Here is a 21,485-nt window from a genome sequence, read left to right on the forward strand (position 1 = left end):
ATTGGAGGGCCAAAAAAAAAAAAAAAAAAAAAATTCACAGTAAGTGACCGCCCCATCCTGACAGTGTAGGTAAAAAAGTTACTTTCACTTGGGGTTAACGTCACAAACATTACAAATACTTATTTAAGCTATAAAAGAAATATATAAAGGAGAAACCTTGCAGCTCTTACCGGTAATGGTCATCATCCTCACTTCCAAAACGGTTCTTCTGTAACTGGTCAGCAAGATTGTTAAGGATAATGTCACGTAACTGAGACAAGCCACTATTTCTCTCACCTGGTGGTTATAAAATAAAAAGCACTAATTCACAATCATTTTTGTTAAAGAGGGAACAATTACAGGGATAAAAATCAAATATCCCTGCAGAAATCCTTACTGTTTCACTATTTTTACGCTCCACAGCCAAATGACTGTAACAATCACTTTATTAGGCCAAACGTTTAGAAAAAAACTTAGTTTACTAACTAATGTTAATGCTCTAATGCTCTAAGTAAGCTTGTCAATAGTTTCTACATTGTGAGTGAGCTGTCTTCCATCAAAACTATTTAAAAACAGTTACACTCTACAGATCATAGCCTAATAATTCTGACTCATTTACTGCCACTATCACTCTCATTCCAGGTTTGTTTTCGTGGACAGCCTCTGTCTGAGCTTTTTGTTTGCTTGCTTGACAGAGGAAGTAGAACCTAGAGACACGCAACTGGTTGAGAGATGTCAATCATTATTTTGCCGTCAAATGTAAAATAGTCACATGCTACCAGTTTGATAGGAATTTGCGGATTTTGTGCATCAAGTTCTAAAAATCTGTGAATCTTACCTTCAGTCAGAATTAGTTTTAACAAGTTGTTCAGCTCTGACTCGCCCTGATACAAGACATTCAATCCAGAGCTGAAAACAAGTAGAAAGAAAAGACATATACAAGATTGTTTTGATTCCATATTCCAAACAACCTATGATGAAAAATCATTAAGAAATCATTCACACCTGTACTGCACACTCACTGATGCCTAACTAATATCTTTTCTTTACCAATATTTGCTGAGTACTGCTGAACTAGTGCCCAACAGAACAAAGTATAATGTATTCAAACTAACAAGCTGTGACAACCACTGTCTAAATATTGCATGTACTGTTTCTTAAGATCAAGACAAAGCATAAATCACAATGCGTTTTCAATGGTGTCTGGGAGGGTCTCTGAACTAACTTGGCTTTTTTGCTCAACAAAAGATGGGAGTGGTGGGAGATGAAGGTAATTATGATGTTGCTAGTGATTATTTTTCCATCCCCATTGTATTTTTTCCCCTGGTTTTAGTGTGACATATTCTGACATAAACTGGCATCTTTCTGGAAATGTGAACTGACAAACGCATTTTGCTTCTCCTACAAAAGCTGGCAGCTCCAGCTTGCCATTTTGAGCCGCACTGCAACTCAAAAACAAGAATGCAAACAAGAATTTGAGTGCATCCATAAAGCATCAACAAACATGACAGGTTGAAATGTAAAGAATTCTCAAACTTAATAAGATTCAATGTGGATTAAATGTCATTTATACAGTTTATAACAGTTTTGTAATTGGACAAAGAAGGGTAAAACTGCCTTTATAAAAGATCAGAACTGGTTCAGGCTTAACAAAATCTATATCCTTAGTGACACATCCTAAATGGTCCCAACCAATCATAACTCAGCTATTAAACACACACACACACACACAAAAAAACCTCAAATAGCCCAGTCTTTGCTCTAATAAGATCCTATGTATTCTCATCTGATCTGTTACAATCAATTCATCAACCAATGTAACTCGTTTGTGTTTCTGAATTGCTTGCTTGTACTGGGGTGCAGCAAGCATGTAAGAATGACCTGATTGCCAGACAGACTTCTCTTTGGATTTCTGCCCCTATCTGATCAACAGGAGCCATAAGCATTTGCCACAACAGCAATCCAGATCGTTTCACACTTTCTTGATTCTGCTCCGACTGGGGGTTGAAGAACCGAAATACCACCTGAGAAAACACCAAAGGAATGACTCAGAAATGTCAGGGTGGGTACCTTATATAGTCTGTTGTATGACCACCAGCAAGACATATCAATCTAAGTAAATATTTCTAAAATTATTTGCAATTTAACAGCTACAGTGGGGGAAAAAAGTATTTAGTCAGTCACCAATTGTGCAAGTTCTCCCACTTAAAAAGATGAGAGAGGCCTGTAATTGACATCATAAGCAGACCTCAACTATGAGAGACAAAATGAGGAAAAAAATTCAGAAAATCACATTGTCTGATTTTTAAACAATTTATTTGCAAATAATGGTGGAAAATAAGTATTTGGTCAATAACAAAAGTTCATCTCAATACTTTGTTATATATCCTTTGTTGGCAATGACAGAGGTCAAACGTTTTCTGTAAGTTTTTACAAGGTTGGCACACACCGTTGCTGGTATGTTGGCCCATTCCTCCATGCAGATCTCCTCTAGAGCAGTGATGTTTTGGGGCTGTCGGTGGGCAACACGGACTTTCAACTCCCTCCAAAGGTTTTCTATGGGTTTGAGATCTGGAGACTGGCTAGGCCTCTCCAGGACCTTGAAATGCTTCTTACGAAGCCACTCCTTTGTTGCCCTGGCAGTGTGCTTGGGATCATTGTCATGCTGAAAGACCCAGCCATGTTTCATCTTCAATGCCCTTGCTGAGGTTTGCACTCAAAATCTCACAATACATGGCCCCATTCATTCTTTCATGTACACGGACCAGTCGTCCTGGTCCCTTTGCAGAGAAACAGCCCCAAAACATGATGTTGCCACCCCCATGCTTCACAGTTGGTATGGTGTTCTTTGGATGCAACTCAGCATTCACTCTCCTCTAAACACAAGTTGTGTTTGTACCAAACAGTTCTTCTTTGGTTTCATCTGACCATATGACATTCTCCCAATACTCTTCCGGAACATCGGCTTAAGCAGGGGGACACGTCTGGCACTGCAAGAGATGAGTCCCTGGCAGCGTAGTGTGTTACTGACAGTAGCCTTTGTAACATTGGTCCCAGCTTTCTGCAGGTCATTCACTAGGTCCCCCCGTGTGGTTCTGGGATTTCTGCTCACCGTTCTTGTGATCATTTTGACCCCACGGGCTGAGATCTTGCATGGAGCCCCTGATCGAGGGAGATTATCAGTGGTCTTGTAGGTCTTCCACTTTCTGATTATTGCTCCCACAGTAGATTTCTTCACACCAAGCTGCTTGCCTATTGCAGATTCAGTCTTCCCAGCCTGGTGCAGGTCTACAATCTTGTTTCTGGTGTCCTTTGACAGCTCTTTGGTCTTCACCATAGTGGAGTTTGGAGTGTGACTGTTTGAGGTTGTGGGCAGGTGTCTTTTATACAGATAACGAGGTCAAACAGGTGCCATTAATACAGGTAATGAGTGGAGGACAGAGGAGCCTCTTAAAGAAGAAGTTACAGGTCTGTGACAGCCAGAAATCTTGCTTGTTTGTAGTTGACCAAATACTTATTTTCCACCATTATTTGCAAACAAATTCTTTAAAAATCAGACAATGTGATTTTCTGATTTTTTCCCCTCATTTTGTCTCTTATAGTTGAGGTCTACCTATGATGTCAATTACAGGCCTCTCTCATCTTTTTAAGTGGGAGAACTTGCACAATTGGTGACTGACTAAATACTTTTTCCCCCACTGTATAGAACTCTGTATTGAATGCTCTAAAGTCACAATGTTATGACTCTTTAACAGAAAGGGTTTATGTTTCTAATTAACAGGTACCTGGAAGACCACGAGGATGCAGCGGATGATGCAAGTGTCAGAATTTGCCATAGCTTTCTCCATTATGTCACAGATAGAGTTGAAGTGGTGAGCCTCCATCAGCTGTTGCTTGCCCAGGAAGGAGCCCAGAGGCAGGCTGCTGCTGCTAGCAGCCAGCAGGTTCAGCTGGTGGATACACATGGCGCCAACATGGTGTAGCAGCTGGCTAATCACCTCACCTGTCTCGACCATCTCTTCTGTGGGCAGGAGAGTAATTTTAAAAATTTGGATTAAACTGCACAAGTGAGTAAAAGCCTAAAAAAGGAACCAACCTCTCCTAGCCAGCATCAGACAGTGAACATAAGCCAAACATGCTTGACCAAACATACTCTAAAAATCACATGGTACATTATTTTTTCTTTTATTAAAGCAGCACAATCTACGTTTGGGTATTTGGAGATCTTTCTGGTAGAAACATGTACTTGCACACAAGCCGCAGAAGAACAGTTTTGTAACATCAACTGCACTACACACTTCCCTTAATCCTTCACATTCAACAAGTGACTTACACATGTGCTGGTATTTAGCAATTCAGTATATTTTGACATTAATCAGGCAGTCTGGATACTGTCATTGCAAGTAAGTCAAACAAGTTGCTGTTTCTCCAGGATATTTTTTAGATACGTAGAACATCTGTGGCTCACAAGCTTCCACTGTGTTATGTTTCCTCTTCTGAACAGTATATAACAGTATATAACAGTTGTATATACTAGATTGTAAACACTAGATGAGATGGGTGCTACTTTATAGATACACCCACCACCCAGAAAAAAGCATGGCGATCCAGAGAAAACATATCCTGCTTTTTATCTGCTATGTTAAAAAGCATAGATCTGATAGAAGCACGTTAGGTACATAATTTTCCACATTCACAGAAAGCTCAGGGTGTTTCACTTGTATAAAAGAGGAAAGGTCATGTTATACATCATAACCCGTAAACCAGTGTATCCTCTAGAATCCCGATTCTGCTGGCTGATCGAACACAGTTTACAATAGGTGGACAACACTGGAATACAGCATAACATTTACATGTAGCTTGGAGGCAAAAAAACCCATAAGAATACAGTTTCAACAATGAGCTCGACAGACTGCTAGCAGGCTATTCCAGTAATTTAAGCAATTTGACCTGAAGTGTTTACTGAAGAATTGAATTCATGTGTATGCTACAGCCAGTATTAAACAAGTAGGGTTGATGCTTACTTAATAAAGAAAAAGCTACTGGAGCAGTAAAATAAACTGGCATGACTCTAGCGATGAATAAACAACGTCTACTTAGAGAGCGGAGGCTTCAATGTTAATCACTCTTATATTATGTGCAACTAAAGCTAAAGTGCATTCATGATCATATGATTACAAGATTAACACTGTAAACAGTGATGAACAGTTAAACAAAAATAATGAAAACAAAATTTACTTTGTTACCACCTACTTACAAAAGGTGAGTGAAAAGGTTAGACACTACTCTTTTGTTTTGTTTTCTGGTCAAAACAACCACTAAGTACAAGTTATATATTTTAGAGTGTCAGAAATAACAGAAAATTACACAAAAGCCTCCAACACTAAGCATGATTTTAATTCTACCAGTATGTAATTTGTTCTCTCTATTTTTATACACATTATTGGCACCTTAACTCTTCCATCCATCCAATCTTAAAACCAGCAGGTCTGGTAGTTAAATATCAGTTGTGTTTAAATGTGCTCCCAAAGGTGCTCGCTGATATCAAGTTAACATTCAAAAGTACACTGACATTCACACAAGCAACTATCCAAATACTGCTTAGCTGTCCTGTTAATTTCCTTCTCATGTGATTCTAACATGTCTAAAAGAAATATTTCTGAGGGGACCCAGATACTGTCACAACTGGCCCCTCCCAGTCATCCATGTGCTTGTTTTGGTTTCAGTCTTCCATGTGCTTTCTTTGTTTTGATTCTTCCCTGTCCTGCCCCCTTGTTTCTTGTCTCCGCCCTTGTTTTCCACCTGTGTCATGTTAACCGTCGTTATCCCTGTTGTATTTGAGCCCTGTGTTTTCCCTAGTCCCTTGCTGGTCTTTGTTTGATGTGTAGTTCTGTGTTTCTCTTTATTATGTCTGTACCCCGATTTCTCCATGTTGGCTCCTTGACCCTGGACTGTTCTGACCCCGAATCTGGATTTGCCCCAAATATATTTGGTTTATCATTCAAAGTGCCAGCGAACAAATACTGAAATCATTGTTCCGGTATTTGTTGTAATTCCTTAACTGTTAAACTAAATAAATTTGAAAGAGTGCAGTTTTAAATTTTACACCTATGAAGACAACATCAGAAGAAAAAGAACCATGTCAACTTAGAAAGTAGAGTAATATTACAGGATTTCATTACAAAGGGCCACAATCTTTAAAGGCTTATCTCGCATGAAACTGACAAAGACTGACCAAATTTTTTGGCATAAGTTTATTTCTTTGCAGTCCTGAAACAGGACTGAGGTTAGATGACTTGACATCCAGAAAAACAACAAAACTCTACAACACAGAGACAACACGGTTAAGATTGCCTACATCGCAATCTTTCAGAAATATCACTGGCACGGATGTTCACTCTGCTTTGGGATTTTCGTCGACTTCCCATTAGCTATGAGATTGTGTTACATGTTTTTATTGCTTTCCACTTTTGCCAACAAGTAAAAGCCAGTCGGGGATTTAGGCCCAATCCCATTTCACCCCTTACCCCTAACAATGAGCCCTACCCCTCCATTTTGCGCATTCACGTCTAGGGGTAGGGTTGTCCCGACTGTTGTTGAGATGGAAGGGTAGGGTGAAGTGTTGGGGCTATTTGGCCCTTCAAATAGAGATTTTTCAGAGGCACACTACAAACAGAGTTATGAAAAAATTCCCAGAATGCCCTGCGAATCATCGGCAAGATAGCTGCACAAAAGGCCAAAGAGACACATAAATGTAAGTATTTCTCTGTTAAAAAGCCGATGTATTGTAAGAGAACCATTGTAATAGCGTTTTATGGTCATTTCCTTCATAACACGCATAAAAATTGCTAGTAATACGCTGATGTCTCAGTCGCTACGTAGCGAAATTTCCAGTTCCACCTTCAATGGTGCAACAGTTACGTTCTGGTACGTTCTTGGTGGCGATAATAATTGTCATCCCCCTCTTTGACGGTATATGATGACCTAAATGTATTTAAGCAGTGAGAAGCTTAACTTTCCCCTCCTCTGCTATCACTGCAGGCTGGCAGGGTCACCTACAGAGCAGTGCTAGTAGCTGTTAATGAAGTGATACAGTTTTTTGTTTGTGCTCTTTTTTTTATTCTGTGACTCGTTTGATTAATGCATAAAACTGAAGTTGTGAATGAATCGCGAGCGCCCACGCTTTTCAGTCTCCTTCGGATAAATGGCAAATGTCAGTGTGATATACCATTATTACAATAGTATGGAGACACAGCAGGAAAACACGTCCTGATTATTTTTCCAGGCTATTCTAAATATGATTCACCTGTCCTGTCATGTGACACACAAGCGAGATCACCACAGCTGGAGGCAGCATATTGGAAATGGCCAGTAAACCTCGTCTTTTTTGTTTACGTAAAAGTCGCTAACGACAACTGATGACTTATCCGGTTTTTGAAGGGTTGTTCCATTTCGTAGCTGGCAAGATTTCAACCACTACCCCTTGTAATTCAGTTTCAAGGGGGACGGTTACACTCGAAAACAAGCAGTAGGGGTAAAAATAAGAAATGGGATTGGGCCTTACTCTTGTCTGGTCTCTTTCTCAGTCACTATGTTTTTCTCTACGTCTGACCCCCTTCAGTCTTTTGTGCTTGGAACTGTAGAAATGTACTGCTCTGTAATGTGTTTAGTGTTATATGTCATTATATTCAGGATTGTGTGCCTGTACTGTGACTGTATTTAGAACATTCTTCTGTCTATTCTTGTTTATCCCTACATGTTCATGCCCGCCACAACTGTCATGTCATGCATAGGCTGAGCCTAATCTTGGCATCAGTCCTACAATAAAACTACATCAGCCCAGTGTCTTACGGGCTGGCTAGGATATTGGGTACCTGCACACAACCAAATACACTTCACTTCTCCAGACATAAGGCTGGTCACCTGGTACAGTTAGGGTTTGGATTCTTCAGAATACTGGTCTTTTTTGCTAGCTGAAGACCCATAACTGTTTGTAACCAACCAATACAGCATTCAGCCTAGTCAGCAAAACCTTAACTCAAGGACAACATACTGTTGCACTTTTACTCACTAATTAACTGACAAACTTTGTTGAAACCAGCATGTGTGAGGAGCGTAGTTAGACCTCAGTTGGCCTGGCGACCGACATTCGTCCAACAGAAGTAGAAAAAGATGGTGAAAAAGAAAAAGGGACCACAGCTAGTGTTAGCTTGCAAACAGTGTAGCAAAAGCAACTGCAGAGCAGATACTTATGTAATGCTTACGTGTGCTTTGTAATCACAAAATATCTGCATATCAACGTAAAACCTTTTATAAAAATTCTTTCCATTTTTTTTAAAAGCAAGTTAATTAAAGCAATGCATAAGTAAACGAGTAGAGCAGCCCCATTATTTACTATTTAAGTGAACTTTTAATAAATGTAGTTAATATTACATTCTCTGTTGAAATGGTCACTTAAAAGGCCTTCTGCCCCCGCTCAGCAGCCAGCTCACATTGTTTTACCTTCACTTTCTTGACTTGGGTGTAGCTTATAAAATGCATTTAAAATTGTGAGACTGGCTATTTACTAGTACAGATCTGCTTGGGATGTAGAAAGCAACGTAGATGTAAAGTAATGAGAATTATGAGATAAGTAAAGTGAAAGAAGTAGTAGTTTGGGAATATTTTTTGAGCCACTACCAGGGTTTCAGGGGTGCACTGACAATTGTGTCCCCTTCACTTTTAAAATTGCTGCTACACTCCTGGTGCTATTTAACAAAAGATGCAGAGTGTGCAGCTTGGAGGTCTGGCAAAACTAGACTTACCTAGTCCTGTTACTTTAAAAAATAAATATAGTACAGGTTTAACTGGTGAGCATGTTTAGCACTACCTGGTCACTTCTTAAAAACAAATAGGAGTGACAGTAAATATCAACATTATTAACAATACTACTGGCAGATTTGGTATAAACTGAGATACTAATCTCAGCCATTTTAGTGAAACTAACTTTAGAGGAAACTTTTGTACATATTTTATGGAATGATAAGCATTGGATACACACACACACACACACGCGTAGTTCCACTGTTCCAGAGTTGATATCACCACCCTTTAACAATGCACATCATTATAAAACATTTTTGCAACTTGATACCGTGGACAATGTATTCTTTCACCCCTAGTAACAGAACAAATGTTCCATAACTTGTTGTAACTGCTAAACATTTAAAAAGTTCAATGCTGTGCTGCAAAGCAGTTCCTTCAATCTTTTTCTTACCTTTGGGCTCTTTGATGATATGGCTCACGCCAAGCCGCTGGCACACATGATGAAAAGCCTGGTTCCCAGGATTAGACCACTGATCCATATACTCACTAGAGCATGTCCAGATCAAGTTATTGAGAGCGTCGTAGCAGGCCCCTGATGAATTATGAGGAAAACAATGCTATTTAAACAGGTAAGAATTATTTTAGTGTATATATAACTCTTTTTTTCACATTATGAAAAGATGTTTGACAATTAGATATAAGATTTTATACCTAGTCCTGCTACCTGAGCCCCACGACCCAGAGAGCTGCCAGGAGCATCAATGAGGTCTGCACGCCCACTGAACTGACCATCAGTCAGGTTAAACATTAGACTAGAAGCTAGAACTAGGAGTAGGAGAAAATAAGAAATATTATGTCAAAATCTGGTGTCCTTTTGCATGGTTTTTGATGCCACACATTTTACTTTTCACACAACATTGACAAGACTAATCTAATAGGTTGTATTCATGTTGATTTGCAAAACCTCTTGAAATTACAGATACTTTGGTCTTTCGACTGTCTTACCCTTAAGAGAGGAAAGGCCGCTGGAACCACCAAAAAGTGAGCGAGTGGCAGAACTACCAGCCACACCAGGAGGAGAGGCCAGCATTACCAGGTAGGTCCCACAAACATACATGGGCGTCTTCCGCAGAGTCTTCAGAGGGAGACCACAGCTGGCATTTACTGCTAGGAAAAAGAAATAAAACAGCACCAGACAATGTATAAGAAATTAAATGATCCCACTACTTTTCCAAAACAGGGTTGCCTTAAACACAAAAAAAATGCATTAATGCACAGAATTACACTACATGGCCAGAGCATATAAACACCTGACCATCACACCAACATGAGCTTGCTGGACATCCCATTCAAAACCATAAGCATTAACATAGACTTGGCCCTCTTTTTACAGCTATAAAAGCCTCCAATCTTCTAAAAGGACATTTCATGAGATTTCGGAGTGTTTGTGTGTGTCCATTTAGTCAAAAGGGCATTTCTGAGGTCAGACAGTGATGTTGGACAAAAAGCCTGGCTTGCAATCGACATCCCAAGTCATCGTAAAGTGTACATTGAAGTTGAGGTTAGGGCTCTGTGGAGGTCACTGGACTTCCTTCATACCACACTGACGCACAGTTCATGCTGCTTCCAGAGGCAGTTTGACATCAGTAGAGAGTAACGAAATAGAGGATAGGTGATTTTTACACACCATGTCCATGGCTCCACTTTGCTACACTTTTGCTGCTTTTTACATTTTCAATTCGCTGTTGCTTATTACTCACAATTAATTACAACCTCCAACCTTGGAAATTTACTTCTCTCATTGGATTCATGGGACACCTGGAAACAAATCAATTCAGCTGACAAAACAATGTCAATATTAGTATGGCAGACCGCAAGCTGTTCCTTCGCTCTGAGAGCAGCATGTTTAGTTATGCTTCTCTTTCCGTCACTAGTGACAGCAGTGTTGATAGCTTTGTTTGTGAGAAGTGTAAGTTAGTTTCATGTTTGACTTTTATTGTCATTCTATCTATGTACGAGTACACAGTGGAGTGAAATTACGTTCCTCCAGGAACAACACGGTGCAACAAGGAACAAGAAGTACAAAGTGAGAATGTGCAGACAGTGTGCAAAAAAGAATTAAACTAGAAACAACAAATATGATAAATTAAACAGACATTAGACACAGTAAACAGACAGGACAGTGCAGCACTGACACAGCACACATTTCTGGACATGAAGTAGTGGAATAAGGTGCAGAGATATTTAACATGCTGTGAACTGTAAACCAGATGATAAAATCAAGTAAACCAGATGATAAAATTCAACTTAGCAAGATTGAGATTTCATGTAACAAATATTACTAGACTAGCCTTTCTGCATCTCCAAATATTTCTCAATTAAGAAATGCATTGTGTCTACAAGATGTATAAAAGCTAGTTCATGCATTTATTACCTCATGGCTAGATTACTGTAATGTACTGTCTGGATGATCACACAAAAGCCTTAAAAAGCTTTAGTTAGTCCAGAACACTGCAGCCAGAGTCCTCACAAGAACCAGAAAGTTTGCCCACCTATAAAGCTCTAAACGCACTTGGCCCTCAGTACCTGAGTGAACTTCTTTAATACTATGAACCATCATGCCTACTTAGATCACAAGGTGCTGGCTTTCTATTAGTACCTAGAATTAATAAAGCTACATTGGGCAGACAGCCTTCTCAAACAATGCCTTCCAGTTTTGGAGTAATCTTCCAGTCAATGTTGTGGTCTTTAAGACTAGGTTAGAAATTTACTTGTTTAGTCAAGCCTTTGGTAATTAGTTTTCTCTGTTATATAAAAGGTGCAGATCTAGGGGTTCATGGACATAGAGTATTACGGTAAACTGGGAGTGTTGGTGCTGTTGTCCCGCTGCTCTCACACGTTCACTCAGGTTTGCTGATTGTGGAGCGGAGGGGCACTGACATCTCAGGGAGCGCTCACGTCTCTGCTGTAATAACTAGATCTGCCGGAGTCTCTGCTGCTCTCTGTTAATCCTGTAATCTGTGATCAGTCACTCTTTACAGAAGTAACTCAGAAGTGCGTTACAGAAGTGCGTACATATATTTGGCCATATAGTGTTTTTCTCCAAAAGCTGCGTTTCTATAAAGTTCATTATACAGATTTAGTAGGGCTGTCAAACCTAATGTGATCCATCATTAATGGCACTAATTTTCTTGTGTTTCAAACTGTTTGACCCTTTGAATTTATCCACAGCTGTCCAGGCTGAACAGTAGTCCAGCCTGACCTCCACTGAGCAGGTACGATTTGGATGATGGCTCTTTTTCAGCCTTGCAGCAACATTGATTTGGTAGGGTTTTTGCGGGTGCTGTGGTGGTACAAACACAGCAGTGTTGCAGAAGATTTTTCTTATACACCATGTACGTTTATTTTCCGCTCCAGAAGTACCACATAAATGTAAAGTTAGAGGCAGTAACTCATCTGTTATTGCAGTTTGTTATTCATCCTCTAGTTCTGCATCAGTGGTCAGTTTTCGGTCACAGGATACTGTTGGATATTTTTGGTTGTCACTGCTGAACTACAAAATGCACTTATGCGGTGAGTGGACCTGATAAAATGGACAATGAATATGGATTTAAGGTAGATGTACTTAAAAAGTGGCCTGTGAATAGTTTAGTCATTGGTTGGAACATGCAGCCACTGTTGATTTCACATCAGTGATAAAAATGAAAAACCATGTTAACTCTACAGAAATCACAAGTTTTGCATGTTCAGCTTTTTGTAAACCCTTCATTCATGTGAAAAAAAAAACAAATGTTTGAAAATAAATGTGTGAGTTATTGAAAGTAACACAAAATACACATAATTAATCACAGTTAACTCCCTCAACATATTACAATCAAAGCACAATTATTATTTTAAGATTATTAAAGCCTCCTTAAACACACAAATACACTATAAGACCAAAAGTATGAGGGAATTAATGGTTTCTTGCTACAATCATTGCATCAAATCAAGCATACAGTCATGCAATCTCCCTATCCAAACACTTGCAGTAGAATGGGCCACACCATGGCACTGTCATAGTATGTCTCCTTACCAGCAAGCCAGTTCAAGTCCATTTTTGCTCTGCTAGAGCTGCCCTGGTCAACTGTAAGTATTAGCATGAAGTGGGCATGCAAGCTCCAAGGGCGGAAGCTAATGTGTGTTTTACTTTAAAATCATCTGTCCTCATTTACCACACTCACTAGAGTTTCAAACTACTTATGGAAACAATGTCAACAAAAGGTCATTTGCACAATACAAGCTTTGTGGATTGGGCTTCCATGGCAACAATGGCAGCTGAAAACCTGAACACAAGGCAAAGAACTGCATGCGCAATGCATCATCAATCTGATGGTGCTCTTTCACTTTAGAAAAAGCAGTTCCACTGCTCCACAGCCCAGTGCTGTAAAGTTTTATACTCCTCTAGCCGATGCTTGGCATGGCTCATATGCGACTATATCAGAGTGTCCTGTTCTTTACCAGTGCCTTTCTATGGTGATTATACAACTATATGTGTGTAACTGCGCACCTGTCCCAGCAATGGGTGTATTCAAGTAGCTGAATTCATAATTACAAAGGGTATCTGGATACTTTTGAATATGTATGTGTGTGTGTGTGTGTGTGTGTGTGTGTGTGTCTTTACTTACCAGACTGCTCTTCTTTAACAGGGTTGGTGATGGCAGAGCCAGTGAGGGCGGCAAGTGTGGCTGAGTGTGAAGCGCGAAAGCGAGACATGCGGCTCATCAACAACTCATTTAGACACTTGGATGGCTCTCCTTCTTTCCGCAACAAAATCACCCGTTCCCGCAGAGGAGTAACCACGCATAACCCAGACTCTGTCTGGAGGTACAAGAAAAAAAAAATAGGTGGTCAAATAAAATAAATAAATAAAGTGAATTAACCTAAAAAAAAGCTGGTATGGAATTTTCTATTTAAGTTGAAGCACCTTCTGGTTTTCCTTAATCCTACTACTTATTTACAGTACTGTATTCTTCTGTATATGCCATGTTAGCAGTGTTTTAATTTGTAGTGATAATTCATTTTATTCCTTTAGGTTGTAGTATGTGTATGTTTAAAGCCTATGCACATGAACGCGGCACACATTTTCAGGTCTACAATAGACTGCCAGGAAAGTGTCAGGTTCCAAGGCTTAAAAGGTACAAGGTATGGATGGCCCTGTGTATTCACAGATCCCCGTCACCAAAAGTCAAAGACACATGTGTATAATGTGCCATCAAATCATGGTTTATAAAGAGGTATTGTGAAGCTTCAGTCAGACTAGGCATCCCTGACTCATTGCTCGCCTCATATCCTGACTTGTTCAGAAAAGATTCTATGCATTAGACGAAATGTTGCTGAGAGCCAGTTTACCAAAAAAAAGTGATTCTGCAAATGACTAGGTTTGAGCAAAATGCAGTTTATTATTATCATTATCAAGTCTCTGCACATTATATAATGAATATGTAATATCATTTATCAATATTAGGCCAGCAGCATTGCAGAAATTCACCATTTACCAGGTTAACATCTGCTACTCAGTTTGTATAGGAGCACTGTATTTTTCACACCACTGTCTTTGTGATTCAAGGGTGCATGAGTGATTTGCCAAAAAGGGAGCACACTTTATGCTATAAGGGTCCAGCCAGGGGACATGGTTCGACAAGAAGAAAATTTATTTAATAGGAACATTGTTACACAGTGTCTAGCACAGCTAGCTAAATGTGCTGACTGTATTAATTATGCTAGCTCATATGGACCAGATCTAAGGATTCTACGCAGCAAGAGAAATGTGATAAGATAATCAATATTGAAGTAGATAGATAAGAGTTTATCTAAAAGCTAGCTGTACCTATCTTTTCAAAATCTTTCTGATGCACACAACTACCTGTATAAATAAATGAAGGAAAAAAAAAAGAGTAAACAAAAATACACAACATACAATTTGAAGAGGCACATATAAAGGTTTCTGCGTTTATGCTGTAATCAGATAACTGTTAATCTACTTATCAATTTCTTTGATAAAAACAGACATGTATAAATACTCAATATGAAATAATATTAATGCATGTAAGGTAATGACAGGGCTCCATTAAAAAAATGTATATCCACCTAATAAGAGATAACATCTAAATATATATCAATTATGAAAAATTTCAAGCCTGTGATGCTGAAAAAAGTTACTATTAATACATCAAACAAGAGCACATTCCAGTTCATACCGCTAACTGGAAGACATCCATGAAGACGGAGTGGCCTTTCTGGGTCTTTTCATTGAGGCTGACAGGCGACCACACCCAGTAGAGGTAAGTACCATCAGAACACAGGTGCAGTGTGGTCAAACTGCTGCCCACGAGGAAGTGATGAGCAGGCATGGACATAACCTGGCACACCTTCATACAGACATGGAGTAAGTGAAGAGAACCGGACACAGCTGAAGCAAAGCTAAGGCTCAAACGAAAAGTTTGGGGAAAATTTAATTAACGTGATTTTCCCATTTAACACAAATGCAGTCGAGCTAAGGCATGTTTGGTGTCCAGAATTTGTTTCTGTAGTTAAAAACTGGAGCTTATAGGTGCTACAATATTAAAATCAATGCTATTACATAAATATATGCTAAAGCTTTTCCTAGCCCACTCAAACTTCATTAGAGGCCTTAATTTAGGTTGCACAGAAGTTGCAGTAGTTTAGAACATAGTACAACTCACTATGAACTATTAAAGATGGAAAAAAAAAACTCTTCGTTTAGCTAAAATAAAGAGCAGCCATTTTGGAAAACCGGACTTATTTCTTTATTTAGTACAATTTTGTGTCATTCCACATAAGGCACCAATGATAGCACTGAGGGAATTTACAACACAGACCCACTGTAGGGCAACACAGGCAGATCAATGGCACATATATAAGAATCTGAACATACATGAAGAACTACATCAGTTGCATACTGGACCCACTGCTGACACCCTATTCCCACCTCTTAGCTAAGTATAGCACCAAAGTAACAAAGACAAAGAAAACACCTAATAACCCCTAAAACAAAACACCTAAGGTTTGTCATTATTTGATATATAATTTCTAACTCTTATTATAATCAAGCGCTAGGTATTACTGTGGTATTTTACAACACAACCCTCCAATGCTCCAACCTCTGAGAATTTGAATGCAGAATAGCACTAAGGAATGGGACAATATGAGGATGATAATGTAGTTCCCATTTTAGCTTAAAAGCATAAATAAGGTATATCCATGCCATGTTACTAAACTGTACATGAGTTTACAATGCAAAAAAAAATTATGAAGATTTTGTCAGGTATTTGTGGAAACACTTTGGATATTTTGGATATTTGCTCGGCTACATTGAAAATGAGGGTTGCCCTCAATGTACTTGTGAGTCAAAATAAAGGTTGATTGATTGATTGATATTGACTGACTTCCAGTGTTTGTTAATATTGTTAGGCTAGCAGCTCCAGTTCTAAACTACACAAAAACTAAATCTGAACACCAAACATTTCTTAACTGATTGACAGCATTTGGGGTAAGTAGAAAATTGTGCGTGTGCATGTGTTCGTGTATGTGTGTTAATAGCTTACCTGTAGTGTGAATGGGTCTATGACCTGGCAAAGCTGATGAGGTTTAGAATCAAAGGAGGCTGGGCGGTGGAGTAGTCGACCACAGCTGTGCACTACCCAACCAGCTTCTAGGTCTTCATTTCGACAATACACAAAACCCCTACAAGACAGCATATATAGCACATGGTTATTTGTAAGAGAGTGTGTGTGTGTGTGTGTGTGTGTGTATGTGTGTGGTGTGAGTGTGAGCGAGCGAGCGAGCGATGGGCTAGAGGGATGTGAGTGAAACCTAAACAAATGTACAGAAACAGGTTAACAGAAAATATGACAAGCATTGATGTGGATGTCTATACCGAGTGATGCAACACTGCCCTTCCTGGGGGTCACAGAGATAGAGGGAGCTTGGGAGATGTGACTATAATTGTGTATGTATTTAGTGACGAACACATGGTGCTTATATTACCTCAGTGTGCCATGAAGGCCTGAGCCCAGCTTGCTCAAGCCTCTCCCAAAAGAGTTAGTCGTGTAAAGATATAGGCCATCTGTAGCCAAGCAGCGGCCCAGGTCTGTGTCTGAGAGAGAGAGAGAGAGAGAGAGAGAGAGAGAGAGAGAGAGAGAGAGAGAGAGTGTTAGGTTCCACATCTAAAAAAGTAAAAGGTTTTTACCAGTAGCTACAACAAAAATGTTACAGGCTTTGAACAATGAGCAACCTCCTTTAGCCTACAATGACTAGGCTAAATGCTATACAACTGTACAGCTGTTTAATTAAAGAACAATGCAAAAAAATAAATAAAATAAAAGACATAATATTCCTGTATCCCCTGTTGTAAAACCTGGCTCCCTCTACATATTTGAAGGAAAAAAAAACCTCTCTATTGAAACTGAAACCTAATTCACTGAAATGCAGTGGGAGCATTTCAAAGTGTTAATAATAGCAATATCATGTGCATTTATTATGATGGTTTAAATAAATACTAAATTTATTTACATTTACTGCAGTGTCAGAAACCAAATATGCAGATCTGCAGGAAATCACCTTAACATAGTTTGAGGCAATTGATAGTTTTGGGAAAAAGCTTGCAAAAAGCTAAATGGTGCAGCATTTCATTACTTTCCATTACTATAGGCAGATTTGGACACTAAATGTCTTGGACGATTGACTATCTGATTAGATTTTTCAACTATAAGCTTTAAGTTGTTCCATACCAAATCCACAGAAGCCTTGAGAAAAGGCAAAATAAGAGAAAATCATTCCAGATTTGAGCTTGTTTGTTCAAATGCATCAGTCAAAACTACATTAGTAAGACTTCACAACATATAAAATGTACTGTTCCAGGTGTGTAATCACTGAAGCGCTGAACTCTCAAAACATCAATTATTTAAGAACTGAAAATAGTAGTAATTTCCTTTAAGCATTTCAAAGAAATAACATGAACTGGGATCTTTTAACAAGACCACATTTAAGACTGCAACATTCCCTCGCAATGTTCATACCTTTAGCCTCTGTTCCTGCTGCACTGCTGTCTGGGGCGGGGAGCATGTCTTCAAAGCCCCAGGAGACAATATGCTTACCCCCTAGCAAACACGACGGAGAGCCTGGACCCCCTTCAAGAAGAAGAAGTCTGGGAGAACGAAATTAAGAACATAAAAAAGAAAAGCACAACGCTATAAACACATGACCTGCAAATGATACTGAGATCTACATCAGTTATATTCCTTTTTATTTCATTAGTACTTAGGTAAGTGTTATGAACTCATTAAGAAATAATAAATATTTGCTCTGCTAAAATTGTTTAGAACAATACAGTTATTATTTTACTACTGAGAAAATTGCAATATTGAAGGGGGAAGAAAAAAAAAAAAAAAAAAAAAAACACTTTTATAGCCTGACCTATACAGGACATCTGCCACAGGAAGCTGCCCAAGGTTTGTTTGTTTCTGCAGTAGGTGAACTGTGTGGATGAATGTCTTCAGAGATCCCCTAGACACACAGGTATGAAAAAACAAAGTCTTGAAGTAGTCAAACCTAAAAAATCTTAGAAAAACACAAAAACGCAATTTTATAGGGTAATTTTAAAAAGGCATTTTATATTCATTGGAATGTAATGAAAGCTGTCATAAGACAAGTTAGAACTGACGTTAGAATGGCTGAACATTCTAGATATTTGCACATTAAAGGCATGTCTATGTTAATGTTACTGTACAAGTATGTTTTATATTGTATACGTGTCTCTTTCACACAATGGCCACAGCTTAGTGTGTGTAGTTAATAGTTAAGTAGGGTCTTTAACCTGTGTTGCATGTCATCGCAATAGTGTCACCAAAAGTTTAATATAGTTTCTGAAACTTTCAGAAACAAAATGTCCAAAAAAAGCATTATTATTATTATATTTCCAAGAGGATATATGACAAAATTTACTTTTTGAATGTATCACAACAAAATGAGAACACTAAAGAATAACACAGACTATACTGATCGCAGGTGTCTAGACTGTTTCAGAAATCTAAAAGCAGGCTTTATTCACTAGGGCATCTAAAAGAGCACAAGCTGGATGCTTCACAGCTGCCTAAAGGTTATTTGTGCTCTGGCTCCACTACCAAAAAAAGACTACAAAGGATCAATGAAATAACATTTACTGTGTTTAGAAATGAATTTCATGAGCGTAGTGCTAAATTATTACAAATTAACTCCCAACCTCAATAACTGACAGTAATATTAAAGGATTCCAACAATGATGCTAACATGGCTAACTAGCATGGCACAAAACCTCACAGTTAGCATGGTCATGCTAGATTTCATCTCTGACAGTAAAGTTAGTCATTTTGGCTTGCATACATCTTTAATAATAACTAATATAACATTTACATGCATTTATATATTTATACCTGGCACACGCCAATGCCACAAGTGCAGCAGCTGCATTCTCCCTTTGTCGCTGTGTCAGCAATGGCCTTTCGTGTGACAGAACTACTCCTCCATGTTCACCTCCCTGCTCCAACCAAGTGCAAAGTAGCCCCTCCAAGCCATTGAGGCAATCAGCAGGTTCCTTTCCCAGGCTGAGAGGTTGACAGTCACGCAGACATGCTAACAGTACTTCAGCAGTGACACCGCCAAGCGCTGGGTCATGGCGAGTCTGCGACTGCAGCAGAGGAAAGACAAGCAATAGTCCCACACGCGATGTGAAGGGAGCCTGATCTGACCCTGGAGGCAGCGGTGGGTGGTGGTGGGCAAGTAAGTGCTGCTGCTGCAGGAGGCCCTGCCGCTTCAGGAGGGCCAAGGCCTCTTCATCAGTCCCTGCTCCGGTGCCAGCAGCTGCTGCTGCACCCTCTCGCTCTTGCTGCTCTTCCAAGGCCAGCTGTCGCTGTGCCCCCCAGAGGCCACGCAGAGCATTAAGTCGGTACTCCAGGAGCCGGGCATATGCGTTGCTCTGGTTGCCACAAACAGCACGTAGGCGCTCAGCTAGCTCCACTGGATTCTTGGTCTCAAAAGTAAGGATCTATACAATGTGTTAGAGAGCAAAAAAAAACTTAGTATGTAACACATAAGTGTTATAAAACCATCTTCCAGTTAAGAAAGTTTATTGACTTGTCCAAGTAAAAACACATCAAATTTAAACAGTTATACTGATGTAACACAGTTGCAACATATTCTGAGACATTCAAAGAACAAGCACCCAAAGCTACTGTAAAAACACATACAATGCAGCATGGTCCATGTTCAGTTATAAAGGCAATGTAAAAGAATATTTCCACTTTATGAAACACCAGATATTCCATTTTGCATGGGCTAGATGTTCAGATCCCATAGACCAAGTCAGCACTAACCTGCATTCTGCTGTACATCAAACTAACTTGTTGTGTGTGATATTCTGATGAGCCAAATAGATGGCAGCAATGGGGAAGTAACTCAAAAGTCAGTTATCGATTACAGAAAGTCCGCGTGGCTCATAATATCATCCATTATGCTTTTTAGTTGGGGAATTTCATATTGATCCTACACACAAATGCGCTAGTGCAATCTAAATGATCTTTAACAGGAATCTTCCATAATAGGCATACTAAAACCAACCTCAGATGGGCTTCATATCCAGAAACATCCACAGCCTTTGTCTGAGTGAGGTATTGTGTTTTGTACCCTCAAAACACAAGAGTCAGACATGACCTACAGAATAGGCTACCAAATCAATGCAAAGCATCTTAGTAAACCAAAAATGAAGCCATTGTCTGAAAATGAAAATAAAATACAAAACAGAAGGCTGTGATATATACACTCACCAGCCACTTTATTAGGTACACCTTGCTAGAAAAAGGTTTGATTCCCTTTTGCCTTCAGAACTGCCTTAATTCTTCGTGTTATACTTTCAACAAGGTGTTGGAAACATTCCCCAGAGATTTTGTTTGGTTATTTGAGCTACTGTTGCCTTTCTATCATCTCAAACCGGTCTGTCCATTCTCCTCTGACCTCTCACATCAACAAGGCATTTTCGTCCTCACAACTGCCGCTCACTGGATATTTTCTCTTTTTCTGACCATTCTCTGTAAACCATAGAGATGGCCGTGCGTGAAAATCCCAGTAGATCAGCAGTTTCTGAAATAGACCAGCCCGTCTGGCACCAACAACCACGCCATGTTCAAAGTCACTTAAATCACCTGTCTTCCCCCCATTCTGATGCTCGGTTTGCATTTCAGCAAGTTGTCTTGACCACCTCTACATGCCTAAATGCATTGAGCTGCAGCCATGTGATTGGCTGATTAGCTATTTGTGTTAACAAGCAACTGAACAGGTGTACCTACTAAAGTGGCCAGTGAGTGTATATACAGTACTGTGCGAAAGTCTTAGGCACCCAAGACATATTTTCAAAATCTTATTTTTTTGTGTGTAGTATGTGTTTATTTGCTGAGAAAAGTGTCAATATTTGAATAAACAAAATCTATAGAATGTTAAAATTATCATATAAATCATATAAATCATAAATGGTGTTTTTATGGATGTTAGTTTGTTTTGTTTAACAATTTTCAAATGTCTCCTCGAGGAAGCCGAGTATTATATGTAGTTAAAAGTCAACTCCTGGTTTGACCAATCACTGCTGCATTAAATTGTGCTCATGATATAAC

General features: G+C 39.2%; 1 protein-coding gene across 7 annotated transcripts in view; it reads right to left on the reverse strand.

The window, feature by feature from the left end:
- Positions 1-21,485, reverse strand: part of LOC108437401 (probable E3 ubiquitin-protein ligase HECTD4) — a 123,977-nt gene that overhangs the window by 98,266 nt on the left and 4,226 nt on the right. For 5 of the 7 annotated variants that reach the window (XM_037531307.1, XM_017714476.2, XM_017714475.2 and 2 more), the window contains 14 exons: positions 19,257-19,867; positions 18,262-18,351; positions 17,865-17,992; positions 16,834-16,942; positions 16,392-16,530; positions 15,024-15,194; positions 13,452-13,644; positions 9,790-9,951; positions 9,496-9,609; positions 9,236-9,376; positions 3,765-4,000; positions 1,861-2,003; positions 818-888; positions 171-276 (listed from right to left, as the gene is read on the reverse strand). In XM_037531307.1, coding sequence (XP_037387204.1) covers positions 171-276; positions 818-888; positions 1,861-2,003; positions 3,765-4,000; positions 9,236-9,376; positions 9,496-9,609; positions 9,790-9,951; positions 13,452-13,644; positions 15,024-15,194; positions 16,392-16,530; positions 16,834-16,942; positions 17,865-17,992; positions 18,262-18,351; positions 19,257-19,867 — 2,414 coding nt within the window. The remainder of the gene's footprint in view (positions 1-170; positions 277-817; positions 889-1,860; positions 2,004-3,764; positions 4,001-9,235; positions 9,377-9,495; positions 9,610-9,789; positions 9,952-13,451; positions 13,645-15,023; positions 15,195-16,391; positions 16,531-16,833; positions 16,943-17,864; positions 17,993-18,261; positions 18,352-19,256; positions 19,868-21,485) is intronic. The other 2 variants (XM_037531309.1, XM_037531306.1) reach the window with 1 other exon arrangement.

Source organism: Pygocentrus nattereri, chromosome 20 (genome assembly GCF_015220715.1).
Source record: "Pygocentrus nattereri isolate fPygNat1 chromosome 20, fPygNat1.pri, whole genome shotgun sequence".
Classification (NCBI taxonomy): Eukaryota; Metazoa; Chordata; class Actinopteri; order Characiformes; family Serrasalmidae; genus Pygocentrus; species Pygocentrus nattereri.